The sequence below is a fragment of the Molossus molossus genome, unplaced genomic scaffold, assembly GCF_014108415.1.
Source record: "Molossus molossus isolate mMolMol1 unplaced genomic scaffold, mMolMol1.p scaffold_m16_p_16, whole genome shotgun sequence".
NCBI lineage: Eukaryota > Metazoa > Chordata > Mammalia > Chiroptera > Molossidae > Molossus > Molossus molossus.
Window position 1 is genome coordinate 68714491 of NW_023425351.1, and position 27921 is coordinate 68742411.

A 27921-nucleotide genomic window follows, 5' to 3' on the forward strand; every position below is an offset into this window, starting at 1 on the left:
AGTGGTGCAGACGTCCTGGTCACCTGAGTCTGTTGTACTTGAGCCTTGATTGCTGTTGGCACATCAGTGGGTGGGATTGATCGTCAGGCTGCTGTGAGGACTGGCTGTGACTAGCTGACAAGCTGGTATGCAGGGGCTGACTCCATGGAGTGTTTACTGTCGCCTGACTGGGGCCTGAGGAGTCCACCCTTTGTGGAGCTAAATGGGTGGTGCTGCGAAGCCCCCCACTGGGTGTGTTGGTTCTGGGGCCTTTTGGGAGGGACTCTGTCCAGGCCCACATCAGCTGCTGCCTGTGCTCACCTCCCGGCCACCTGAGAGGAGCTCCAAGGTGATCTAAGGTTGGGAGCTGCCTATACTGGGCTTGGAGGTGCCTGGGAGAGGCTGTGCTGTGGACCAAGGCCAGTGGCCACTACCCTTGGACTTGGGGCTGCTTAGGAAGAAGTACAGGGCACATCGAGGCCAGGTGCTGCTCGTTTGGGTCTGTGGGCCTTCCAGTCCACAGCATGGGCCAGCACCAGCCACTCACCTGTAACAGCCTCTGACCCGGCCTGAGCGCTAGTTGAGTGGGGCGGGTCCTGAGGGAGTCACCAGGGTGGGTGAGTTTGATGGAACTCAGGTTTGGCTTTGGCCTGTGCTGCCAGCTTGCTGGGGAGGCCTTGGCTAAGGGACAGATGGCGGAGAAAGCTGCCCTCACATTGAGCACGTCCGTTAGCCAGTTAAGTCTTGTGTGGGCCCTTTAAAAGCAGCGCCTGGGACTCCAGCAGCCGTCCTACTCATCCTGGACCGAATCCCTGCTGATTCTCATAGCCTCGGATTGTGGGGACTTCCCAGCACTGGGACCCTGGGCTGGGGAGCTTGGTGTCGGTCTGGGAATCCTGGCTCTTCAGGGCCCAGATATCCCTCCCGATTTTTAATGCCACACGTGGGTGTGGGACCAGTGCCCTCGCGACCCTGCCCTTCTACCAGTCTCCATGTGGCTTCTTCTTAATATCCTTAGTTATAGGACTCTGTTCAGCTATAAGGTGATCCTCAAAGGTGGCTGTCCCATAGTGTAGCTGTAATTTTGATGTTGTCATGGGAGGAGGTGAGCACAGTGTTTTCCACTTGGCCATCTTGACTGCAAGTCCCCTCCCTGCTGCTCTCTCACATCCTGTTACTAATTAGGAGTTGTTAGAGCTAAATGTAATTACGGATGTTTTTGGTTTTGAAGGCAGAAAATACTTTAATGGGATCGATAATTAGGTTTGAGGATTTTAATAGAACTTTATATTTAAGAAATGCTTAGCTTAAATTTAACTATATACCTGTATCTTATATATCCTATATATTGGGGCAGAATCTCTCAAATTTAAATGTAATTTGTTATAGTGTTATTTTGGGAGGTTAATAGTAAAATCAGCCATGCTCAACATATTTTTGGGATGATATTATAAATGTAAAAAACTTTCAGAGGTGTTTTACCAAATTGATATTTTAATCTAACAATATTTATATTTTCTTTATAAGGTTACATTGTTTTATTTAGAAGTTTTATTGAATTTTAATCTCAACTAAAGAGTGTATATAATAAAAAGAAGTCAAATACTAATTTCAAATGCTTGTCCAGTAAATTTCTAACTTGGAATTAGGTGGTTGAAGGAGGTCTGGAATTTCTGTACTGAAATGGAGAAAAATATAAGACTTTTTTTTTTTTTTGCAACCTAGAGTATTGGGATAATTGTTTTTAATAACATCTTTCCTGAAATCACTTTATCAGCTTCTTGGATGAAGCATAAAATAGAGCTTGCTTTTTTCCCATGGTGGTATACATTAAAACAAAGAAACATACACTTTTTAGATTACTGCCTTTACATTCTTATTCCTCTTTCAAAGTAAAAATGGAATTAATATTGCATACACAGTTTTCTACAATTCCATTTGATTAATGAAGATTGCAGTTATTTTGTTCCCAATAGTGTTTCTATACCTTATTTTATTTATTTATTTATTTATCTATCTATCTATCCATTCATCCATCCTCATCGGAGGACATTTTTCCATTTTTTGTTTGATAGAGTAGGAGGGAGAGAGAGGAAGAGAGAGAAACATCGACGTCAAAGGGACAGACACATCGAGTGGCTGCCTTCCGCACGACCCCAACCAGGGCCGGGACGAATCTCTCAAGGCAAGTGCCTTTGATCGGAATCGAACCCATGAGTCATTGGTCCGCGGCCGATGCTGTAACAGCTGAGCCAAACCGCCCAGGGCTCTATACCTTGTTTTAAAATAATCAGTGACCAAATCTGAAGATTTGTATGTTTTGAAAATTTCTATTGTTTCCTAAGTCTAATCCACCGTCTTTTAATGCTTTTTCTAAGCCCCTCCTAAGCTAAGGTAGTTAATTTTGCTTTCCCCTTTCCACAAGATTTTTGGGTTACCATGGATCCCTTCAGACATTTTTCCTGAGGACGGTCCCCTGCAGTTCTTTCCCAGTCTGGAATGTGTTGCTGTGCTGAGTGTATGAAAAACGTGTTCAAATTATAATGCCCTGTGTCCATCGAGGAGGTTGTGTGTACATGTGCATTTGAAAGATCTGTATTTTCTTTATATATGTGTATGCACACACACTCAAGTAAAACAAGATCAAAAGATCAATATAAATAGCTATATAATAACTAAATTATGTCAGCCAGGTGTATTTTCTAAAATGTCAGAGTAGTGATTGTGCGTGGACATCCCTGATTTAGATGATTTTGCTTCTAATCAGAGTATTAACCTAGTGTTTTCAGAATTTCTTGCATATTTGTGGAAACGTGGGTAATTACCACTGGGATGTGGTTCTTATTGTTTCCCTAGTGGTTAAACTGTACTGGGGTAGAGGAAAGGCATGATACTCTTCTTCTTTTTAAGTATTGTAAGTAACTGAGTCAAAGTAAGACGGTTTTCTAGAAAAGTGAAAGGTAGAGAGGAGTGTAGGTTTGTAATAGGATGAATTTGTAAATTTGTTGAAAAGGAAGGGTCATCTGCGTATGTTGATGGCTGGTGATATTGTTTAAAAATCAAGGAAATGCATGATTTTAAATATTAATTACTAAAAGTCCGTTTATTAGAGGGTTAACACAGTTACAATGTTTGAATGCAAGGTGGGAGGAATTCTAATTTATTTCTGTTACCCTTTGCAGTTTTTATTTTCTGATGGAAGTAATGGAATTCAGGTCATACTCTAATTGGGCACCTTTAGGTTAAAAACCTTGTGTTCCTGTGTGACTTGCATCAGAACCTCAATGATCGGCATGCTTTCCTCTCAACCTTTTTATCTGCCATCTCTAAACTGTTCTGCAGCAGCTGCTGGACTTCTGTTTGCTCCCAAGTTGTCTTCTATCTCGAGTTGAAGTCCCAGGTGTTTTGTTTCTGTATCTTCTTCTTCTTTTTTTTTAAAACATGTTTGCTTGCTTGCTTGGTTTTCCATCTTAATTATAAAAGTGAATTTTGTTGCTGTTGAATTTTAAAACTTTTATAGAAAGCATTATTTACCAGAACTTGTATCAAAGACATTTTCTGGGGTCTTTCTGTGAAGTTGAAACTCTTGTGTTTCAGGATGAGGAGAACGCTAGTCATGACCTGTGAAATTGTCTGTAAGCAGAGCTGGAGTTTACTTTTCTGTGTGAGAGATGTGTGCCCACGGAGCTTAGCAGTCCTGGTGAAGGGCTGATGCGATGATGCTAGTCACCCAGTTATTAGATGCACCTCTCGACCCGTGAAACTCACGTTTAGTTGTTCTGCTGGAGAGAGAACGCGTTTGCGCCAATCCTTCTACATTCTCCCGCTGGGAAGCATGGGCATTATGGCTAGCCAGGCTTAAGAATGCTCTTGTTGCCCACAGTACCATAATGTCATTGATCTCCGTACAACAGTTGACGGCTTGGTTTTCATTTTATTATCAGAATGCTTTGTCTAACGGCCAGCTAGTTTGAGGTGAGGAGCGTTCTGGCTTGTCCAGAGCCTGGGGCTTCCACGGAGTCTCGGGCATCGCCTCGTGTCCGGTCCGCCAGGGAGCGGCTTGAGCACACGGCCCCGCTGGGTCTCCCCTCGGTGCAGGGGCATGGTGCGGAGAGCACCCTCCCGCCCTTCACGTAGCTCCATTTGCTTTTGAGTCTGCTGTTTCTTTTTTTGGGTTTTGTATTATGCATTGGATTTCATGTAGTATCTTGTAGATAGAATTTAGTTTAAAAACCACTGTTCTATAACCTAGTAGCTTGGTTCCTCAGCTCTGCTATGTGGTGAAATGAGGACAATGTAGTGAACTTCTCATGAAACAAAGTTTGTTTTTTTGTTGAATTCCTGCATAGGTCCTTTTTGATTTTGTACTTGGGCTTGAGTGTGTTTAAAGCCCTGCCATTGTCGCATGTATGGATATATGTCGACAAACCCTTTGTTAGTCAGTCCCCCGGTTTTTCTTTTGAAATGTTATCAATTTAGAAGTGTATAGCCCTGGCCGAGGTGGCTCAGTTGGTTGGAGCATCACCCCGTACACTGAAGGGTCTGGGGATTGACTCCTGGTCAGGGCTCATACCCAGATTGTGGGTGCAGTCCCCGGTTGGGGTGTGCATGGGAGGCAGCTGATCGGTGTTTCTCTCACATCAGTATTTCCTCTCTCTCTCCCCCTCTCCCTTCCTCTCTAAAGTCAATAAAACACATGTCCTCGGGGGAGGAGTAAAAGAAAAATAAGCGGAAAGGTTTGGGAGAACTGAATCTGGAGCTGAAGCCCCCTGGGCTGGGCTCGTCTGCTTGTGGTGCTGACCCGTGTTCCGAGTGAGATTCATAACCATCTTGTCTTCCGAGTACCCGAGGGACTCCCACACTGCAGTCATAGGGCAGCCTCTCAGGCAGCTCCTTCCTCTGGGTCGGCCCAGGGGATGGCGCTGTGCTCCGCCTTCACCTGGCAGCCGGTGCTTCCGAGAACCAGGGACCCGCCAGGCTCAGCCTGATCGCGCGCTGCTTCTGCCTGTGTCTGCAACACGGAGGGTTAGAAAGAGGCCTCGTGGTCTGCACTGAATATGCCGCGTCATCTTGCAAAAAGTCACGTCAGGGTTGTAGGGTTTTCGTGGTGCCGTTGCTAGGAGTCAGTGAACAGTGACTGGTAACAGGAGCGATGCATTTGTTCAGCAGTCTTGGTAATAAGGAGATTTAATTGCATTTCTCTTTGCTCTGGTGACCCTTTCATTTTTGTCACGGAGATTGTCAATATTCTTAAATGTGAAACTTACTTATTAGAGCTTTATTAACTTAATTTAGATAGAGTGGTGTTTTTATATTTTTACTGTATTTAAATTATATGAAGTATTTGAAGCTGATAAAATGCTAGCTTTTGTGATACTGTATTGAAATGATTCAAAAATCAGAGAACTCGTAAATGGTGATATTAAAGCATGAGTTAATGGACTAAATTGTATTTTAAATGTAATATAGTAGCGCTGGCTGGTTTTGCTCAGTGGTTATAGCATTAGCCCACAGACCAATGAGTCGTGGGTTCGATTTTGATCAAGGGCATGTACCTTGGTTGTGGTTGGTCCCCGGTCCTGGTGCAAGAGGCAACCAGTTGATGTGTCCCTCTCACGTCGATGTTTCTCTCTCTCCCTCCCTCTCACTCTATCTGAAGATGAATAGGAAAATATCCTTGGGTGAGGATTAAATAATAAATAAATGTAGTATAGTGTTTTTCTTAGATTAGACCTAGACATGTGTAAGATATCAGCACTAGGGATGGTTGACAATGAGTTGAGAAGCTTGGTCAAAGGTATCTGTGTCAGCTACACAATTATTGAGGTGCACTATTGGTTTAAAAATGTATTGGGGACAATTATGCCCTGGCCGGTTTGGCTCAGCGGTTGGAGCGTCGGCCTGCGGTACAGAGAGACCCGGGTTCGGTTCCCGCTAAGGGCACGTACTTCGGTTGCAGTTTGTCCCCGGCCCTGGTTGGTCGTGCGGGTGGCAGCCACTCGATGTGTCCCTTCACGTCGATGTTTCTCTCTCTCTCTCTTCCTCTCTCTCCCTCCTGCTCTATCTGAACAAAAAATGGAAAAATGTCCTCGGGTGAGGATAAAAAAAAAAAAAAATGTATTGGGAACAATTAGATAATAATACCTAAATGTCACTAAGGTTGAATATTTTTATGTGTGAATAAGTCTGTGTATTTTAGATAAAGGCCAAAAATAATTTGTAAAATAATTCCAATTTGGCTTCTATCATTATGTAACACCACATTCATGATGGCATTCAAAGTATATGTTTTAGGTGACTGAGGTAAAATATTAGTTGGAAAACTTTATGCCGGTTGTTGAGACCAGCATGCTTCAATGTGATACCGTCAGCGGACGGCCCGAGTGGCGCTTCCTGGCAGGCCCGCCACGCAGCAGACGTGCCCGGGCCTGCACTGGGCGCTCGCGCCTCCCGGCTTCCGGAGGCCGGCGCGGTGCACCCGCTGAGCGCCCGTGCGTTCCGCTCACGCGTTTCTTCACGTCGAGACCCACGCGGAGTCTGGCAGTGATGTCGTCTCCAGGCATCACCCCACCACCCAAGAGAAAGTGAAAGCAGCACTCTTTTGTCAGACACCGGTCTAAACATTTTACTTGGACACGCAAGTCCTGGACCAGCACAGAGGAGATACCCTCATTCCTATTTGGTGGATAAGGAAACTGAAGCACAGAGATTTAATCAGTTATTCCAGGCCATACAGCTCATGTATGGTGGAGCAGGATTATTTTAATCTGGTAGTCTGAAGGGGGAAAAAATCACCCTTAATTTATCAGGCTTTTTTTTTTTTAGTTAAAAATTTTTTTCGTTATTGATTTTAGAGAGAAAAGGAGAGAGAGAAGGAAACAACAACCAGCTGCCTCCGGCACGCCCCCCACTAGGGATCGGGCCCACCACCTGGGCCTGGGCCCTGACCGGGAATTGAACCAGTGACCTCTTGGTGCAGGGGTCGACGCTCAGCCACTGAGCCACACTGGCCGGGCTAGTTTATCAGATTTTTGAAGAAGTCCCATGTCCTTATTACTAGGTTAAGCAATAAAAATCATGGAGACCTTGGGGGAAAAAGAGTCTCATGTAGTTTTGTGACTGATTGTAAATTAATACATTGTTTTATACTTTTAACCCTTTCTGATTAAACTTACATATTTTCTCCCTAAACCTGCAGGAATATCGAAAACAGAAAAAAAAGTGAAATTGGAAGAAAAAAGCTCAACAGCATTTGGTATGAACAGAAAGTAATCTTTAAGCAAAAGACTATAGATGGCTTGGAGTGGGAGGACTTGGTCTGTCCCTTACTTTTACTGGTAGTGCTTGCTCCCTTGAGTGTGAGCGGTGTTTGAGAATGTGTTAGTGTTGTTCATCTCCAGATCGATGCTTTCTTTAATGCACATTTTATAGTCGTTCGTATGTGTACTTTTGTCAATGGAGTTTAAGGCTTTCTCTGAGAACTGTGTTTTTAAACATCTTTAAAACTATGGCTAATTAAAAATAAGCTGCCATTTAACATTGTTGAGACTTTGAGAATGGATGCTAAACTAAAATAGTCATTTTTTTCCAGGCTGTCTTCTTTAAACTACTGCATAAAAAAGTTACTGAGTTTTCTGCTGTCTTTTCTAGTGTCTGTGCTATATAATGCCTAAAATTTTTGGAATAATGCATGATAGTCTTAAATATTCTACAAATTACTTACCTGGAGCTTGGGTCACTGAGAGCTGATTAAACATGGGTGATAATTTGTAGGCTAACCCATTCTGAGTTGGAATAGTAGTTGAATATATGTGATAGATTACTTTTAAATAAAATATTCTAGGATGCTGCTTTAATATCGATTTATAAAGTACATATGATTGGGAAAAAGGAATAGTTTTAAATTTTAGAAAAAGTGAATTTAACGGAATACGTTTTTTCTTTGTGTTTTTAGTGTTCATTCTTGTACACATTGGGGAAATATTGAATGACTGAAGGAATTATTTATGGGTTGGTTTAATCTCTTTTATTTTTCCAAAGTAAAAGATCATCAAGGTTTTAAAGATCTTCTGATACATTTTAATGAAATGATATATGGAAATGCGAGTCTCCCAGACAGGGCTTAGATGATGGAGCTTATTTCTTGCCACATCAGGAAGCTGAGTTCTATTACTCGTCTAAAGGTGTTAACTGCTGTCTGTGTTAACTTCAAGGTGTCAGGAGTTGGGATTTCTCAGCACTGCTAATGAAGATCCCTCTTATAGTCCAATAAGCTAATCAGGAGCTCCAGACTCAGGACAGAACAGTTTAATTGAACCCATCCACTCTGGGCAGGTGACTGACTGGCACAGCTGATTAAAACGTAAACGCTGCTCTAGGGTGAGCACAGGAGTGGCTCGGGGCCAGCCAGGCTTGCTCACTTGCCGCCTCCTGTCTTCCAGGCAAAAGGAAAGAAAAGGATAGAGAGAGAAAAGAGAAGAGAGACAAAGATCACTACAAACCAAAACAGAAGAAGAAGAAGAAAAAGAAAAAGAAATCCAAGCAGCATGGTAAGTATGTTAACATGGTGATTCCTTTCTTTTTATTGTTTTATTCTGGGATTCTTTCAAATTTCCTCTCCTTTTACCAAAATGGAGGTCGGATGAGATGGGCGCTCTGCTCACGCTGCCCGCGCCTCTGTCTGCATCACAGCGCCAGTGGGCTCGGGGAGGGCGGTGGACTCGTGGCACGTCCTCCTCTCCTCGCAGACTGAGTGACTTTCTGCTGCGTTTAGGATGGGGCCTAAGCGAAACACCTTGAACCCGATCTGGCTCCTGTCACTCCAGCCTCACGTCTTCCCTCCCGTGCTTCGTGCTCCTGCCGTCTCACATGTGTCCTTGCACCTCGTGCCCCCTGCTTCAGAGCCTTCCACGTGCCGAGAGCCAGACCCCCGGTGTCTTCCATCCCCCGCTACACCCCACTGTCCTGGAGGCTGCACACGGCCTCTCCCCTGTCATCTGCCTGTCTCATTCCACACTGAGGACAGAACTTGGAGGGATTTCTTTCAGGACCAGTTAATTTCATTCACAGAATTTTTGCTGAAGAATTTGTTGATCAAATGATCACTATAATAATAGATATGCTAGACATGAAAACATCTTTACATATTGCAAAAAAAAACCAAAAAGGGTTATTGCACATCTTCCTGCAGACATAGCTGTGATTATAATGAAGAGAGAACGTAGAAGTAATCACTTTTCACCCAGGACTGCTCCACACGAATCTAATGGGGCCAGTTACCTTTAACACGGTGAACTCTGCTGCGCCTATGCTGTCGGGCAGTATTCCAGGTGTCCCTGCCAGACCCAGTCCATCACGGGAGGGAGCGGTGGCATGAGTGTTCTGTGTCCTGACACGTGGCCGTCTCCTTATCTTTACAGTGGCTCTTCTTGATTACCTGACACTACTGATATTTCTTTATGTGTCTTATATTGCAGACTATTCAGACTATGAAGACAGTTCCCTAGAATTTTTGGAAAGGTGCTGTTCTCCACTAACTCGATCTTCGGGTTCTTCTCTGGCTCTGCGAAGCATGTTTATGGAGAAAAATACAACATATCAGTACCCAAGGGCAATTCTGTCTGTTGATCTCAGCGGTGAAAGTATGTGTAACTGTGTAATGCTTAAACCAAGTCTTACGATTCTTAAGTATAGAACTGAGGATAAAACGTACTTTATGGAGGGCTTGTCTGGGTACAGGGCACACAATTTGAAAAGTTACTCTATAATATGGAAATGTCAACATTAGAACTTTGAGCTACTCTTTATATAAAGTAAATTTGGCTTTATATACTTAGTTATAGGACAGATGGTAGGAAGAAACTCTTAGTTTCTACCACATTCTGGTTTTCCTTAGGTGTTTTTACATATATTTTCATATTCTTCACTACCAGTTTATAAAGTAAATATTCTTATCCACACTGCAGAGATTAACAAGTAGAGTTTGTATGTTAAGTAACTTTTGGGGCTAATATAATTAAAACTCAAACCAAGGTCTATCTTAACTCCAAAGATAATGCTTTTTCTCCAAGCATTTATCTTAGTCTTAAAAATGGACTTTGATTTAAAAAAAGAAAATCAATTTTAGAGAGGAAGGGAGAGAGAGAGAAACATTGATGTGAGAGAGAAACATCTATCCACTGCCTCCCACATGCACCCTGAATGTGGATTGAATCTGCAACCTGGGCATGGGCCCTGACTGGGAATCGAACCCAACACCTTTTGGTGTACGGGACAACACTCAAAACAACTGAACCACACTGGCTAGGGCTGGACTTTGAATTATTATTATTATTTTTTTAGAAATGTTTTTGCCGATTTTTTATTTTAGAGAGAGAGGAAGGGAGAGACAGAAACATTGATGTGAGAGAGAAACATCAGTTGGCTGCTTCCTGCACGCCCCCTACTGGGGATCAAGCCTGTAATCTGGACATGTGCCCTGACCAGGAATAGAACTGGGACCTCTCAGTCCATGAGATTACACTCAATCCACTGAGACACACGGGCCAGGCAGTACTTTGAATTCTTGCGTATAGATACATTTGTAGCCAAAGGTGTAAGATGCTGGTCAGAGGCCCACCGGGTGTGGCTCGGTGGTTGAGTGTCGACCCTGCACCAAGAGGTCGCCAGTTCGATTCCCGGTCAGGACACATGCCCAGGTTGTAGGCCTGATCCCCTGTGAGGAGCATGCAAGAGGCGGCCAGTTGATGTTCTCTCTCATCGATGTTTCTATCTCTCTCTCTCCCTTCCTCTCTCAATAAAGAAAAAATATTAAAAAAAAAAAGAATGTGGTCAGAGCAGTGACGAGCACAGTCAGGCCCTAGGCAGCCTTGTGGGCGGAGGCCGGTGAGGAGGCGAAAGCAGCCTGGAGCCGGGCTCGGGCTGTGAGTCCTGCAGGGGAGGGCGCTGGGACTCTTACCATCGTGCTCTCAGCCGTGACAGCAGCGACTCCCAGCTCTAGACACTGACAGTAGTGACTTGAGACTAGAACTCCAGCAGCATAGGGCCTGGAGTCAGCGTGAAGAGGAAGGGCCGGGTTGTCTTACGTGGAGCCCCGAGAGCTCACTCCCTGTCTCTCTCGTGCGCCCCACAGGGTAGCGACCAGGGTATGTTGTCTTTTGCACAGTTACTACCTGCTGTCTTCCAAACTACCTCCTCTCCTGCTTAATATAGAGAAAAGCATGTTCCTTCCTTTACCCTAAAATAACCACACAGCACTTTTGAGAGTTTCAATTTAAAAAAATTGAAAGAAGGAGGATTAGGAAAAAGTCAGAGCCCCCCCCCCCCCCTTTCCCATTTATAAATACAAACCTGAAACCTGGAATTTAAATCAAGTTGTATGTGGTGGTCCTCCATGTAACCTAATTTCTAGAATATAATTACTAATATTCTAAAAAATTTTTATCAAAATGGAATTTTAAAATTCCTAAGGGAACTCATGATCCCGGTATAAGGCATGCTGGTGAAGCCGTCGGGCTCACAGGCTTTAGAGTCGGCAGGCCTGGTGTGCAGTGGCCTTTGTCCCTCGCTGTCTGCATTACCTGCGCGGTTACTTAGCTTCCATCTACAGTGCTTAGCATCGTACCTAGTGCATATTAAGTGCAGCGGTAGCCGCTAGTACATTGAGAATATTGATGCTAGACCCTGGCAAGCCTCTGCCTCTCACAGGCGCGCTGGTACAGGTAAGGAAGCCTGTTCTCTTTACCAGGAGGACCAGGAGGGGAGCGTTTGGGAAAGCACTTGGCAGCCTATACAGATTTAAATTATTAATATCAACCCTAGCTGTAACCTCTGAACTCCAAGACTAGGGGATACTTTCTGAGTTACCTGTAACAGTGTTTACATTAAGATGTAAAGCCATCATGATTACCCAGATTTTAAAAACCATTTGTTTCTTTGTCCAGGGATCATCTATTCCCATTTATTTGCCCTCAGTTGCTAAATATGTGATAGCTTATAGTCACTTCCCATAAAATAGAAAAGTATGCCAAGTGTACTTTATGTATATTCTAGACTTGACAGATGTGGAATTCCTGGATGACTCTTCAACAGAGAGTTTGCTTCTGAGTGGGGATGAATACAATCAGGACTTCGACTCTACCAATTTTGAGGAATCTCAGGATGAAGATGATGCTCTTAATGAAATTGTGCGATGCATTTGTGAAATGGATGAGGAGAACGGCTTCATGATCCAGGTAGGCTGCCTTCCCTGCAGTGCAGAGGTCGGGCCCTCAGGTGCTCAGCAGGTGCGCTGCGCTCTGTGCTCCCTGCTCACTGGCCTGTGGCAGTGCAGGTCTCTAACCGAGGCTTACTGCCCGTGGTGATGACGGGCATCTCTTCCTCAGAGAAGTAGGCTTCTTACTGGACGAGCACGCTCCCTTTGCTCGGGTGTGCCGTTCGAGGCCTTCAAGCTGAAATTCATTTCAGGAGCTGTTAAGAAGATGGGTAAGCGTCACACTGACGTGTGGACCATGGCCCTCCGTCACTGGTCTGGACGCTGTGGGCGCAGTAATGTGCTCGTGGTCTCCCTTCAGCGGGCACCTGCGGCAGCCGTTCCCGCCGTGCCCGGGTCAGGGGAGCCTCATTGCGAAGGCAGCCGTTACACACAGCCCCTCCCTCGAGAGGGTCTTGAAGGGAACAGGGAAGCCTAGCACATATTTTGTGATGACATTCGGAAGATTTAGAGATGTTAGTTATAGGAATGAAAAAATAGTAATCTCCTTGCCCCTCCCCCTTTTCGGTAGTTTTCTCAAATAAGGGAAATTTACAAGTTTACAGGTAATACTTGAAGAGAGTGTTGTTATGGGCACAGATACAAACTTGCTTTTAAAAGCTTCTTTTATGCACTTAAGCTATTTTTTAAGAGTTTAAAACATACAGTTGCCAAAAATCAGTGGGAAATAGATGAGAGAACTCGTTTTATGACTTGATGAATCAAGTAATTTATCAAAGCACATCTTAATGGGAGCAACAAGAGGAAGTTCCTGAAATAGTTGACTGTTTCAAAAATAAAGTTTGCCTTCCGCCCTCACTTGCTCTTGCTGGGGAGCGAGACCGAGGAAGGGCCTGCGGGGTCAGCGGTGACGGGCTCCTCTGTCTCCGCAGTGTGACGAGTGCCTGTGCTGGCAGCACAGCGTGTGCCTGGGGCTGCTGGAGGAGAGCGTCCCGGAGCAGTACACCTGCTACGTCTGCCGAGACCCTCCGGGTAAGACTCCCCGCCGCGCGCCCGCCTGGGCTCCTGCTGCTGTCCGCAGGCGTCAGCGGTGTGGCGCTGCTCTGTCCCTGCCGGCTAGACCGCCTCCGTGGTGAACTTTCCAAATAGTTTTCATATTAATGACCGGGGCAGAAACGTTACCGAAAATTCATCGCCATCGTTCGTTCCTTACTGGAAGGACAGAGTTAAGGCTTTTTCCTGGAGAGGAATTAGCCCCTTAGTACACTCCCATGTACTGATTTCTAAGTAGGTTTAGGCATGGCTATTTCAATGGAACCCTGTTCCGAACCTACACTTCTGACAGTTCTGTCGAGTTCCAGTAGTGCGGTATATCCAACGAATTTCATCACAGTTGGCATCTCAGATTGTCACATTCGGTTCTTTACTTCACTGCGGAGGCCGCAAGGGCACAGCAGGTCAGATGTCTTGTGCAGAGGGTAGTGGTGGACGTGGCAGAGCCCAGTGAGAGCCCGCTGCTTCGGAGTGCTGCTCGTTGCTCTCCACCCTCCGACAGCGCTCTGGACCCCGCTCCGTGCACCGTGTGTGCTTTCAGCTTCGGAGGCAGAGAAAACTAGATATTTCATATGAGAGGCTGATGACTTGTTCTCGTGTCTATAAACAAATGAAGTAACATTAAAAAGCAGGAGGATATGAAGGTAGATGTTTGTCCATTCGTTCAGCAGCATTTACTGGGTGCCTTCTGTTTGTTAAACACTGGGAAGAGGTAAGATGATTGATTCTGATGACACCTTCCACTGTCTCACAGTGTAGTAGGGGCGCAGAGCCATAGCCAATCATAGTAGGAGGTAATTACTGCAGAATCAAAGATGCACGTCACATGGGTTCTGCCAGATCTCAGACATGGGAAGGGTCCCTAGTCACATATCTAGAACTCTGTTTTATCCACGTCACCACAAAGGTTAGAGAAGCATGTGTCCCTGTCTAGTTTCTGTCCAACCCTTCAAGCCGTTTAAAATTTTTTTTTTCTTTATTGAGTTTAGAGAGGGGAAGGGATGGGGAGAGAGAGATAGAAACATCGATGAGAGAACATTGATTGGCCGCCTCCTGCGTGCCCCCCACTGGGGATTGAGCCCTAACCTGGGCATGTGTCCTGACTGGGAATCGAACCGGTGACCTCTTGGTGCATGGGTCAACGCCCAACCACTGAGCCCTGTAAGCCCTTTTAGAGGAAAAATGACAGAACGGAAAGCAGTACACTCCAGGCTCCCCTCGCAGGAGTCATCGGTGCCGACACTCCTTCGCGGAGCCTGTCCTTCCCGGGCAGGAAATCCTCCCAGTGCAGCTGCTCCTTCACGGAGCCTGTCCTTCGCGGGCAGGAGGCTCTCCCAGTGCAGCTGTTCCTTCACGGAGCCTGTCCTTCGCGGGCAGGAGGTCCTCCCAGTGCAGCTGCTCCTTCACGGAGCCTGTCCTTCCTGGGCAGGAGGTCCTCCCAGTGCAGCTGCTCCTTCACGGAGCCTGTCCTTCGCGGGCAGGAGGCTCTCCCAGTGCAGCTGCTCCTTCACGGAGCCTGTCCTTCGCAGGCAGGAGGTCCTCCCAGTGCAGCTGCTCCTTCAAGGAGCCTGTCCTTCGCGGGCAGGAGGCTCTCCCAGTGCAGCTGCTCCTTCACGGAGCCTGTCCTTCGCGGGCAGGAGGTCCTCCCAGTGCAGCTGCTCCTTCAAGGAGCCTGTCCTTCGCGGGCAGGAGGCTCTCCCAGTGCAGCTGCTCCTTCACGGAGCCTGTCCTTCGCGGGCAGGAGGCTCTCCCAGTGCAGCTGCTCCTTCACGGAGCCTGTCCTTCGCGGGCAGGAGGTCCTCCCAGTGCAGCTGCTCCTTCACGGAGCCTGTCCTTCGCGGGCAGGAGGTCCTCCCAGTGCAGCTGCTCCTTCACGGAGCCTGTCCTTCGCGGGCAGGAGGCTCTCCCAGTGCAGCTGCTCCTTCACGGAGCCTGTCCTTCGCGGGCAGGAGGCTCTCCCAGTGCAGCTGCTCCTTCACGGAGCCTGTCCTTCGCGGGCAGGAGGCTCTCCCAGTGCAGCTGCTCCTTCACGGAGCCTGTCCTTCCCGGGCAGGAGGCTCTCCCAGTGCAGCTGCTCCTTCACGCAGCCTGTCCTTCGCGGGCAGGAGGTCCTCCCAGTGCAGCTGCTCCTTCACGGAGCCTGTCCTTCGCGGGCAGGAGGCTCTCCCAGTGCAGCTGCTCCTTCACGCAGCCTGTCCTTCGCGGGCAGGAGGTCCTCCCAGTGCAGCTGCTCCTTCACGGAGCCTGTCCTTCGCGGGCAGGAGGTCCTCCCAGTGCAGCTGCTCCTTCACGGAGCCTGTCCTTCCCGGGCAGGAGGCTCTCCCAGTGCAGCTGCTCCTTCACGGAGCCTGTCCTTCCCGGGCAGGAGGCTCTCCCAGTGCAGCTGCTCCTTCACGGAGCCTGTCCTTCCCGGGCAGGAAATCCTCCCAGTGCAGCTGCTCCTTCACGGAGCCTGTCCTTCCCGGGCAGGAGGTCCTCCCAGTGCAGCTGCTCCTTCACGGAGCCTGTCCTTCGCGGGCAGGAGGCTCTCCCAGTGCAGCTGCTCCTTCACGGAGCCTGTCCTTCCCGGGCAGGATGCTCTCCCAGTGCAGCTGCTCCTTCACGGAGCCTGTCCTTCGCGGGCAGGAGGTCCTCCCAGTGCAGCTGCTCCTTCACGCAGCCTGTCCTTCCCGGGCAGGAGGCTCTCCCAGTGCAGCTGCTCCTTCACGGAGCCTGTCCTTCGCGGGCAGGAGGTCCTCCCAGTGCAGCTGCTCCTTCACGGAGCCTGTCCTTCCCGGGCAGGAGGCTCTCCCAGTGCAGCTGCTCCTTCACGGATCCTGTCCTTCCCGGGCAGGAGGCTCTCCCAGTGCAGCTGCTCCTTCACGGAGCCTGTCCTTCGCGGGCAGGAGGCTCTCCCAGTGCAGCTGCTCCTTCACGCAGCCTGTCCTTCCCGGGCAGGAGGCTCTCCCAGTGCAGCTGCTCCTTCACGGAGCCTGTCCTTCGCGGGCAGGAGGCTCTCCCAGTGCAGCTGCTCCTTCACGGAGCCTGTCCTTCGCGGGCAGGAGGCTCTCCCAGTGCAGCTGCTCCTTCACGCAGCCTGTCCTTCCCGGGCAGGAGGCTCTCCCAGTGCAGCTGCTCCTTCACGGAGCCTGTCCTTCGCGGGCAGGAGGCTCTCCCAGTGCAGCTGCTCCTTCACGGAGCCTGTCCTTCGCGGGCAGGAGGCTCTCCCAGTGCAGCTGCTTTTTCACGGAGCCTGTCCTTCGTGGGCAGGAGGCTCTCCCAGTGCAGCTGCTCCTTCACGGAGCCTGTCCTTCGCAGGCAGGAGGCTCTCCCAGTGCAGCTGCTCCTTCACGGAGCCTGTCCTTCGCGGGCAGGAGGCTCTCCCAGTGCAGCTGCTCCTTCACGGAGCCTGTCCTTCGCAGGCAGGAGGCTCTCCCAGTGCAGCTGCTCCTTCACGGAGCCTGTCCTTCGCGGGCAGGAGGCTCTCCCAGTGCAGCTGCTCCTTCACGGAGCCTGTCCTTCGTGGGCAGGAGGCTCTCCCAGTGCAGCTGCTCCGGGCGCTGCTGGCTGGTCTGTTCTCTCACCGGGCTCGCCTTGCTTCCAGAAGGGGTGCTAGAGGGTGGCGGCTGAAAGGGAGCCTGTAGGGCTCCTTTGTGACTGACACCACTTCCTCTACAGGTCAGAGGTGGAGTGCAAAGTACCGTTATGACAAGGACTGGTTGAATAACGGGAGAATGTGCGGGTTATCGTTTGTAAAAGAAAACTATTCTCATCTTAATGCCAAAAAGATAGTGTCCACACACCACCTTCTTGCCGACGTGTACGGAGTCACGGAAGTCCTGCACGGCCTGCAGCTGAAGATCGGCATCCTCAAGTAAGTAGGGCCGGCCGGGCCGCTCTGCGGGAGGTGGTGCTGCACGCGGCTCGCCTGGTCTTTGAAAATCAGGGGAGCAGTTTGGAAGGCAGAATAGTTATTTGAATGAGTTTTAACTTACAAAAGGAAAGCTGAGTGACTTTTGGACGACAGTGACCGAGGAGTGTGAGCGTGGCTAAGGTAGGAGCAGCCTGAGACCAGCGTCAGTCCCTGCTCTGCTCACACGCACACAGAGCGCACTGCTGCCGTGAGCCCTGCCCGACGGCCTTCGGGATCCCGTCGGATGAGTCAGCGGTGTAGTTTCAGTTCAGGGAGTGACTTGGACGGCTGCTGGCGGATCACTCATCCCCCCTCTGCTGTGCACCAAGTGCGTGTTAGTCGGCCCAGACACTGTCCCATAGAAGCCCCCTTCGCCGCCTCAGCAGACTCTCTTGGGCAGTCCCTGTCAAATACAAGTGTGCATACAGCATCAGCAGTCCACATCCCCAGAGAGTCTGACTGACGTGCCCACCTGTGTGCAGAGGTACGGTCTGTCGGGGTTGGCTGGAGGGGCAGCTGTGGTACGTTAACACTGCGTGGCCGCTAGACTGAAAATCAGGAAATCTGTGTGCTGACGTCCAGACGTGACCGTGAGGAACGCAGATGGTGTGCGCTCCACTCGTGGAAGATGAAAGGTGTGTGCCTGCCCCTTTCAGAAGAGTTCTGTGTAGACACAACGTGTGGGTGCCACCCCGGCACGTGGCATTGCCATAGCTGGGCATGTCTGCTTCGTACGAGTTGTAGTCTGACTTTTTTTGTCATGAGCAGGTATCACTTTTTGATTGAATAAAGATTTTAAAATATGCTCACATGAAAGTTTTTCATGTCATACAATTAAAAATATAGTAAAAATTCAGTTGTAAAAGAAATGCATGTATCAAATGATGAGAAATATCAACAAATTTAATTATTATTGCTTTTAACCCATGAGTACTGTTTCTATAAAATTATGGGAATTCACATTTTGGGTGGAATTTGGGGGCAAGATAACCTAAAGAATATCTTTGTTTTAGTCTCGAGTCCTTAGCCCCTCCTAACCCCTCAGGGCCAGCAGGGGCCTCCCTGGACAGCTGGGGGCAGTCGGCCTGGTCAGGCACACTCAGCATACAAAAGGCAGGCATAACCAAGGGTAACTGCATACTTTTACACTCTGAAACTTATGCTATTAAGTTTCTTTTTGAATTGCTATTTCTCCCACTTTGCTTTAAGGAATAAGCACCATCCTGACCTTCATCTCTGGGCCTGTTCTGGGAAGCGAAAAGACCAAGAGCAAGTCATTGCTGGGGCAGAGAGGAAAACAGCGGCGCAAGACACGGGTAACCTTGAGGACAGGAAATACCACGTGCAGAACCATAAGGAACCCCCACGTGTGCCCCTAAAGATGGAAGGAACCTATATCACAAGTGAGCACAGCTACCAGAAGCCGCAGAGTTTTGGACAAGATTGCAAAGCTCTTGCAGACCCCGGGAGCTCAGATGATGATGGTAGTAGTTTTGAAGAAGAACACGAGTTCCACAGGAGAGAGAAGAGCGGTGGCCAGTACTCGGTGAAAGAGGATGGGATGCCTGCAAAGGTACGACTAGTTCCTGTGCCTTTGCTCAGGAAATGTGATAGATCAGCAGAGGAAAAGAAGAACCATACTGAGTTCCCAGATTTTACTTCCATTTCCCAGTTCACAAGTACCTTGTTAGGGTAAAGACATTTTTTCTTTCTTTACAAGAAAACGCTAGCCATTTGGACATTTAATTATCCCCTAACTTAGAATTGTTGTATTTCAGTGAACTATGCCCCAATAGAAGTTTCAATTGTATAAGCACACCTCGATAGCCACAAAATAACCGCCGTTATTCCAAAGGAGAGTGTGTGTGAGAACACCAGCGTGCACGTGGGTGTGCATATAATTTCATACGATTTATCATTTTTATGTGTTTCAGATAAAAGGTGGTGCTTGAATCCTCCTTTAAAAACATTAGCATATTTGTCAGTTCCATTATGCAGTAAGTGGAATTCTGAGAGCTCTGTGTACCGGGAATATCTGTGAACTTATTTTTTTTTTACTGGGATTGTCTTAGACACGTTGTGTCTTCATTTTCTAGAAACTGAATTTCAGTTGGTAATGCCACTTTAAAATTAGGTCTTTGTCTTCCTTTATCAAGTAATCACTATAACTAAATATTTGACTGAATTTGGGAAGCTTGTATTTCATAAAACTTGTGGAAATGATGTTGTCAAGTTAATGTCCCTTTTATGAAACGGGTTCTTCCTGAGCTCAGACGTGCCGTGTGCACTGAGCGGTTTGCACCGGCCAAGTTTTTTAAAAGTTTATTTCTTTATTTATTTTTATTCTTCACTTGAGGATATTTTCCCATTTATTTTCAGTTCGAGTAGGAGGGAGAGGAGGAGAGAAACATCAATGTGAGAGAGACACATGGATTGGTTGCCACCTGCATGACCCTGACCAGGGCCGGGACAAACCGCAACCGAGGTATCCAGGCCCTTGACTGGAATCGAACCCGCGACTCATTGGTCCGTGGGCTGACTCTCTAACCACTGAGCAAAACTGGCTAGGGCTCATTTTATTAATTAATTTATTTTTGTTATAGATGTTTCTTCTTTTTCTCCCATTGACACCCTCCTCAGACTATACCTTTAAAATTTTTAAAGATTTATATCTTTCTCTTGCCTCATTGATTTCACTGTCTCCATTAACTGGTCTTTATGTTGGTCTTTGTCAGCCTCCTTGGTTTTTCCATCATTGCTTTTTCTTGTTTTTGGTATGTGCCCCTAGCAGGAACTGGACCTGGGACTGTGGTCCACAGGCCGACGCTCCAGCTGCTGAGCCAGACTGGCCAGGGCTCCATCTTGCTTTTTTGCCGCCATTTACTTCTGTTACCAGTTTCGATGGATTAAGGAGGGGTCAGTCTAAGTTAGCTGGGCATTCTAATTGTAGAATAGCATTAGTGACTTCATTTATCTAGCATGTTTTAGTCAATGCCTTGACGCTGTGGCACTTTGCTGCTGGGCGTTGTGGAGGGACGGAGGGGAGAGGTCCACCCTTAAGAACCATCAGATGGACTTTGATTATGGGCTGTAGTTCCTTTACAAACATCCTGGGATGCCTGGTGCGTGTGGCCCAGGGGACTGAGTCTTCCCGTGGACTGAGAGGTCCCGGTTCGATTCCCGGTCAGGGCACATGCTGGGTTGCCGGCTTAATTCCCCATGGGGGGCGCATGCTGGAGGCGACCCATTGGTGTTTCTCTCTCACATTGATGTTTCTAGCTCTTTCTCCCTTCCTTTCTCCCTAAAAAATTAATAAAAACAAAGAAATAAATAAATAAAAACGTCCTAGGAGTTTGATTGGATGTCACTGATCTTTGCAGCTGATGAGGTGTTTTAATGTATCTTTTTCTTTATGACAATACATTACATCCGACTCTTTATTTTTTCCAATGGTTTCTTGGAGAAGAATGCAGCTGAAAAGAGCCCGGTGTTTGTCTGTAATGACAGAAAGGGCACCGAAGACCCCGGCGACGCACACCTGCAGTGGCAGCTGAACCTCCTGACGCACATCGAGAACGTGCAGAACGAGGTCTCCAGCAGGATGGACCTCATCGAGAAGGAAGTGGATGGTAATTGGAGAGCTGGGATGCAGTTACCGCAGTGGGAGGGGTGTGTGTATTGTTATGAAGACTGTGCGAGACTTAAGTTGTGGGCTGGAAACTGCAGCTGCTCGCCCGCCTGCTGGGTGCCCCGCCCTCCTGCTGGGTGCCCCACCCTCCTGCCGGGTGCCCCGCCCTTCCCAGTGCCGGAAGCCGGCAGGCCGGCCTCAGCGAGACCGGGGACTGGTTTTTGTCGTTTTTAAGGTGGGTATTTATGAAATATTGCCCATCTGCCAGGCTCACTGTGGAGCACATATGGGGTATTTATTCGTTTTACTGTGTTTTCTTCGGATGTCTGCATAAGCACTTGAAGCATATTTGAGATACGGGGGAAAATGTTCTGAAGTTTTGTTTTCACACTGGTCACATCTGTTAGGAAATGGACGACAACAGAAAACTCCTGCAAGGTTTAGTAGGTCAACTTCAAGTTTGCATACAAATATATTTTCCACTTGATCACACAGGAGCCCTGAGGAGTAGACAGGAAAGATAGTAACCCCACTTTCTTTTTATTCCTCACCTGAGGATATTTTTGTATTTATCATCAGATAGAGCGGGAGTGAGTGAGAGAGAGAGAGAGAGACAGAGAGAAACATCGATGTGAGAGCACGACATGGACTGGTTGCCTCCTGCACGAACTGCCGGGGACGAGCTGCAGCCGAGGTCCGTGCCCTTGACTGGAACCGGACCCGCGACTCATTGGTCCCCAGGCTGACACTCTAACCGCTGAGCCAAACCGGCCAGGACAGTAGCCCCACGTTGTAGTTGAGAAAGGAGAGTCACTGAGATCACCCGGTTCCTAAGCCAGTGTTTTCCCTGTGCTTTGACTCCTGATCCTCCCCTAGTCTCAGGGTTGCGTCCCCTCCTCTCGTTGATCTGCAGAAGGATGTGCCTTCCCTCTGCCTGAGTCACTCCACCGCTCCGTTCCCTGGGCAAGAGGACGTGGGGACTCGGTTCAGAAGCATCTTCCACTTGGTTATACGTTAACCATAGAGTTAGTTTAATGATTTAATTTGTAAAGAGAGAAGTTCAGTGTGACACTATCCCCTATTATTATTTTTTTTTTTTTTTTTTTTTTTTTTTTTTTTTTTTTTTTATCCTCACCTGAGGATATTTTTCCATTTTTTGTACAGATAGAGTGGGAGGGAGAGAGGAAGGGAGAGAGAGAGAGAAACATCGATGTGAAGGGACACATCGAGTGGCTGCCACCCGCACGACCAACCAGGGCCGGGGACAAACTGCAACCGAAGTACGTGCCCTTAGCGGGAACCGAACCCGGGCCTCTCCGGACCGCAGGCCAACGCTCTAACCGCTGAGCCAAACTGGCCAGGGCTCCCCTATTATTATTAATAAAAATTGTAGAGTGCAAATTAATTGCATTCTGCCTAGACTTCTAATATGCTTGAATATTTTTAGAAAAGTAATGAAATATTGAAAAAGGACACTGGGAAATTGCCACCTCCTTTCCTTTGTTAAAAATGAACTTATGGATGTAAAATAAAAATGGTTAGAGTAGCTAAGTTTCCTTTAAAGTGAAATGGGGACAGTTGAAGCCTCGATGAGGAGGCAGCGAGCACAGGGCACCGTTTCCTGTTCCAGAAGAGGGTGAACGGAGGCCTCAGCGTGAGGTTAGTGTAGATACAGGGAGGGGAGGACTGTCTGGAATGACAGCGGCCTCAGGTTCCAGGAGGGCCTGGGGCCTGTGGGACAGACGTGCAGCTGCTGTGCGTGGCTGTGCGTGTCGCCCTCGAGAGAAGGGAGCGGGTCCGTCTCCGTCTCCTTGCCACCCTTCAGGTCATGCTGCTTGTGACTGTTCCGTTCCATTCACATTGTTTGTTCTCTCTCTCAGTTCTGGAAAGCTGGCTGGACTTCACAGGGGAGCTGGAGCCACCGGACCCTCTCACGAGACTGCCCCAGCTCAGACGCCACGTCAAGCAGCTTCTAATGGACATGGGCAAAGTGCAGCAGATCGCGACCCTGTGCTCGGTATGACAGCAGCGAGCACGTGCGGAAGGTTCTCACACCACGATACTGCCGGGCGGGCATCGCAGAGCGGAGTGCTGTCTGGTCGTGTGTTGATTTGTGACGTCAGGAGGATGGCACCTTATAAAGGAAACGAAGAACAGCGATCAAGGAAGCTACCATGAAGACATTTACGGCCAGCTGCGAATGGTAGTGTGTTCGATCCAAGGATCAGTGACAGCAGAGCACAATCTGTGCTGAGGGAGCTGAACTGGCAGGATGGTTGAGAGAAATATGCTGTATTTATATTGTTTTAGTAAGAAGACCCTCGTTTATAAACCAGCATTTGGCCAAAACCAAAATAGTAGAGGAAACCTACATCCTGTAAGGCGCCCTAAGGACTGTCCCCTGCAGTCGATCAGCTGCGTGGAGGTCAAGGGTTTGAACTCATAGGGCTGTGAGCTGTTTCTTAGGTGACGAATGTGCACTGGAAACTGACAGTGGCATTCTCACTTCTGGGGGGAGCAGCTGTGGAATCTTACTCCACTCTGATGTGTTCTAAAAACACCACCAAATGATTGGAATTTATTGCGGGCATTAAGCTCATTGACAACAAATGGGTTGCAGAAGGTCAGTGCCAAATGAGGACGATGCGGCCGGAAAGAACCTCAGGTACCGTGGGAGTTCCCATCGTACATATGCCATCGGTCCTTCAGACACGTGTGTCGCATGTTCCATGTGATAGATGGTGACTGCAGCATGCCGCGTCCGTGCACGTGGGACCTGCGCGTGCTGGTGTTTGCCTTCAGGACAGCGGCAGCAGACCCCGAGCTGGGACGATGAGGGACAGCGGGCACGGCCGTCTGTGGCCGCGTGTTTTTAACTGCTGGTAGTGGAATACTGGAAACGCTTCATTTCCGAAGATGCATTTTATTTTTAGACAATACATGCACTCAGAACTTGTAGCTTGGATCACAAGTGGACACATTTCTGAAACCAAAGGCAACTAAGTTGCTGTGTCAGCTCTTGCTGGAGTCCAAGCCCAATCCTCCGTCCGCAGTGCTCAGCTGTGTGCCCGGCGCCGCGGGCGGACATGGGGACGCTCGTTTGAGACAAACACACGACGTGCGTATGTGCATAGCCCACACGTATTTATATCTACACACACCTAGTTTTATTACTATAGACTGTAAGAGTTGGTGGTTAACATGAAATGTTACCTTTTAAAGACTGTTTTTAAAAATTAAAAATGTATGTACAGGTTTTGAAACTTTTAAAAAGGGGGAAAAGGACTGGTGAGAGGAGCTGTTTGATGACATAACACTTGAATATTTTGTCTCGTTCTGTGTGTCAGTTCTAGCAATCTGTATAAATGCATTCAGAACTGACAGACAGGAAACTTGAATTTATCTTTGATAAGAATTCATGCCACTGTACATTCAGATATTATTTAAATTTGCAAACACTGTTCTATATGTAAGGTACTGTATGTAAAACTTTATTAAAACTATTCCACATATCTGACAATTGCAGCTTGCTTTTTGCGGCCTTATATTTTGATGTCAAGATAATTCAAAGAATGTGCAAAATAGTCATTAGAAATTCTCTTGCCTTTTGCAATTCTCCAGTGTGACAGGTGCCAGAGACCTGAGGGCCGGGAGCGTAGTGGAGGGGACATCTTGGGGTCGTCTCTTCAGTTGCATATTAAAGTAAAGGGTGCCTGTATCCCACATGTGGGGTACATGTGCTGATGTCTGCATTTCAAGAGTGATACTGTATCTTTCATTTGTGCCTAAAAATAATAGCTCTGATCTTTTCCCTATGGTGGTAAAATTCTAGACATTGAATTCATATCTTCTTTTTCGCAGAAATGGAGCAAGTAGCCTCCTTAACCTATGAATAAGGATTCTTGATGCTAGGTTCTCGTCACACACAAAAAAGCCCCTTTGTACCTAGTAACACTGATCTTCTGGATCCCTGGGGACCCTGGTTGAATTAATGGGCATTTGATCTTGTGTCTTAAACTCAGGTCACTGCCTTTGTCAGCAGCAGCAAACTGCAGTTCTGACAGATTGCTAAGATTTCACTCTGCTTCTGTGTGTATCAGTTGAAGTCTGAATTTTTTAATTTAGATTTTTAAAGTAAACATGTATCAAATTTATTTGTATGTACATACTCATTTAATGCAGAGTGTATCAACAATTGGTCAAAGCCTTTTAGCAGCTAGTGGGCTGAGCTTCCCTTATTTAAAGACAGTGTATGTCCACCGGCCAGTGTGGCTCACTGGTTGAGCGTCGACCCTGCACCAGAGGTCGCTGGTTTGATTCGTGGTCAGGACACATGCCCAGGTTGTGGGCCTGATCCCCAGTGGGGGGCGTGCAGGAGGCGGCCAATCAATGTTCTCTCTCATCGATGTTTCTATCTCTCTCTCCCTATCCCTTCCTCTCTCTCAAATCAATAAAGAGAAGAAAAGAGTGTATGTCCGTTGTGAGAGGTTTCAGATGAGTTCATTTTCTTCCCACTTAGTCTTTAAAAAACCACAAGTGTGTGTATATACACTGAACAACAAACTAGAAGAGGGTTGTTTCTTGAAAGGTAACTTCGTTGCTGCCCAGACAGCAGAGTGAGTACGGTGGGGAGCAGCCATTCAGTGCGTTCTGTTACTGATAGATACAATGGTGCTTCCTCATCCTGGTGTGTGGCTCTACCGAGTTACTGTTTTCAAACCTCAGGGTCATGCCCTCTCTCCTTTAGGGAACTAGGTTGTTCTCATCATTTGAGGTAAAGCCCCCTTTCCCGACTCATTTCTACAGACTCACTTCCGGACGGTCCTACTCCACGTGCCGGAACAGCCCGTCCCCTCCAGGCGCCGGGTCTCCTGCTGACCTCGTTCTCTGCCAACAGCCTCTCCTAAGCGCGCGGCTTGAAGCTCGGTCTCCCCATCGCTGCTGCATCACTGGGTGGCTGGGTCCTCAAAAGGGACGGTGTCTTCCCACCTCTCGGTCCCCCTGCGAGTACACCGTGACTCATACAGGTCATGTGGACGCATCACGGCTGGATCTGGACTTGTGTCCGTGAGGATGGGACAGTCCCTTCCAGCAAGAGGATGGCCTGAGCCAGGCGTGTGCAGCTCCCCACCGTCTGACTTCGCTGACCCTTCAGGTTGACATTTTCCTGGTTCTTGGTATGATGAGTGGTTTTGGGGCCAAACCTGGCCGGTTGGGTATGGTGTTAAGGAATTCTAGATCTCATTTAAACTTCCTGTTTCAGTGGAGCTGACCATGGTGGTGGTCGACATGGGACACCACCTCGGTGCCAGGTGGGGACAGAACCCACATCTGGCTGCACCTCTGCTGACACCTGGCAGGGATGTGCTCCTGCTACCTGCCGGTCAGGTGGGGCTGCAGGCCCCCCCCACCCCCGGGCCTGTGTGCTGGGCGGGGGGATGCCTCCTCATGGCTCCCCTGTGACCTCCAGGGACTCCGCTGGGAGCTGGACAGCTGATGGGGTTTTAGAATGTGAAGAATGTGAAGTCTGATGTGAAGCCATTTCCTCCCCTGTGTTCCCCGTAGTCCCCCTCCCCCAATGCTCGGTAAGGACACGTCGTACGGAGCACACCCGCCTCAGAGCAGGAAGGGGTGAGGGAGAAGCCGACATGGTGGTGTTTGGGGCCAAGGAGGGTTCAGAGGCCAGCGGCCCGAGCAGCAGGAGGCTGGTGAAGCCAGGCCAGGGCGTGGCCACCTGGAGTGACCGAGGAGCTGAGTCATGATGAGAGGTGCCGGGCGAGGGGCAGTGCCCAGGCGCGTCCTCGGCTCACCGCTCTGCTGCGTGGTGGAGAGAAGCACCTCTCCCGGGGGCTGTGTGCGTCTGCAGGGACGTTCCTGCCCGCTGAGCTGTTTCACAGGCGCCGGGCATCACCCTGCTCCAGGGGGGTCTGAGGGGGCGTCCGCTCACACGGCACTCTTCATCTCAGGGGTGCGAATTCCAGTGTCCCCAGAGCGCCAGACCCAGTGGAGCGGAGCTGCCCTGGCTGGGGCGGGAGGCGCTGACCCACTCTGTCCCCAGGGCCCAGGCCAGCGAGGATGACGCAGCACGGGCAGCCCTGTGCGCGCTGTCCCTGCACTTGGGGTGGGCTTGCAGCCGTGGGCTGTGACTTACATTCCCGTGGCAGGGACCTGCTGCTGGCTCTCCACAGCATGGGCGATCGCTTGGTCCCTGCAGTTGGGGCAGCAGGCGGCCCGGTCAAGGGAGTTCCTCCTCCTCGGTTTTCTTTACCAGAAACTACCAACACATCTTCTCAAATCACCTAAATCTAAGTCTCAGTCATAGTTACGCCTGCTCCCCGTGGCTAAGTGGTCGCCAAGGCCTTCCCGTGCTTCCTCCAGAACACCCCAGGAGTGTGTCTCCATCCCCAGCAGCTGGAGAAGCAGCCTCCGGGGCCCAGGCTGGGAGTGGGGAGGCAAGGAAGAAGGCTCTGCTGGTCGGTAGTCTGGAGCTGGGGGGCCCGAAGGAGCGGGGGCAGTGAGTGTGGAGGAGGGGCCCGTGCCCAGGGAACGGGAGCGAGGGCTTGTTGGTAGGGTTTGGAGGCTGATGAGACAGGAGGGCAGAGGTTGAGGATGGCACTCAGGCTTGTTATTAGACAGCAGCAACATGCCAAGGGGCAGTGTTAGAAGTGTTGGGAAGCTCCATTTGGGACGTAGGGAATTTGAAATGTGTGGAGCACCCACGCAGAGTGGACCAGAAGCCTGACAGAGAAGTCTGGCTGGTGCTGGAGCTCATGTTGGTGCTAGAGCTGGACCTGGAGCCGGTGCGAGATCTGGTGCTGGAGCTAGAGCTGGTGCTGGAGTTGGAGCCTGGAGCTAGAGCTGATGTTAGAGGAGCTCATGTTGGTGCTAGAGCTGGACCTGGAGCCGGTGTTAGAGCTGGTGCTGGAGCTGGAACTGACGCTGGAGCTGGAGCCTGGAGCTGGTGCTGGAGCTGGAATGGGTGCTGGAGCCTGGAGCCTGGAGCCTGGAGCTGGAATGGGTGCTGGAGCTGGAGCTGGTGCTGGTGCTGGTGCTGGAATGGATGCTGGAGCCTGGAGCCTGGAGCTGGAATGGGTGCTGGAGCTGGAGCTGGTGCTGGTGCTGGTGCTGGAGCTGGAATGGATGCTGGAGCCTGGAGCC

The 27921-nt window shown here is 48.9% G+C and overlaps 1 protein-coding gene across 1 annotated transcript in view; it reads left to right on the forward strand.

The window, feature by feature from the left end:
• The window catches only part of PHF20L1 (PHD finger protein 20 like 1), a 67120-nt gene extending 42854 nt beyond the window's left edge, over nt 1-24266 (forward strand). The window contains exons 13-21 of the mRNA XM_036264497.1: nt 7178-7234; nt 8421-8528; nt 9456-9620; nt 12031-12212; nt 13123-13222; nt 16901-17096; nt 18345-18708; nt 20602-20764; nt 22644-24266. Coding sequence (XP_036120390.1) covers nt 7178-7234; nt 8421-8528; nt 9456-9620; nt 12031-12212; nt 13123-13222; nt 16901-17096; nt 18345-18708; nt 20602-20764; nt 22644-22786 — 1478 coding nt within the window. The 3' untranslated portion in view covers nt 22787-24266. The remainder of the gene's footprint in view (nt 1-7177; nt 7235-8420; nt 8529-9455; nt 9621-12030; nt 12213-13122; nt 13223-16900; nt 17097-18344; nt 18709-20601; nt 20765-22643) is intronic.
• Nucleotides 24267-27921: the final 3655 nt, after the last annotated feature.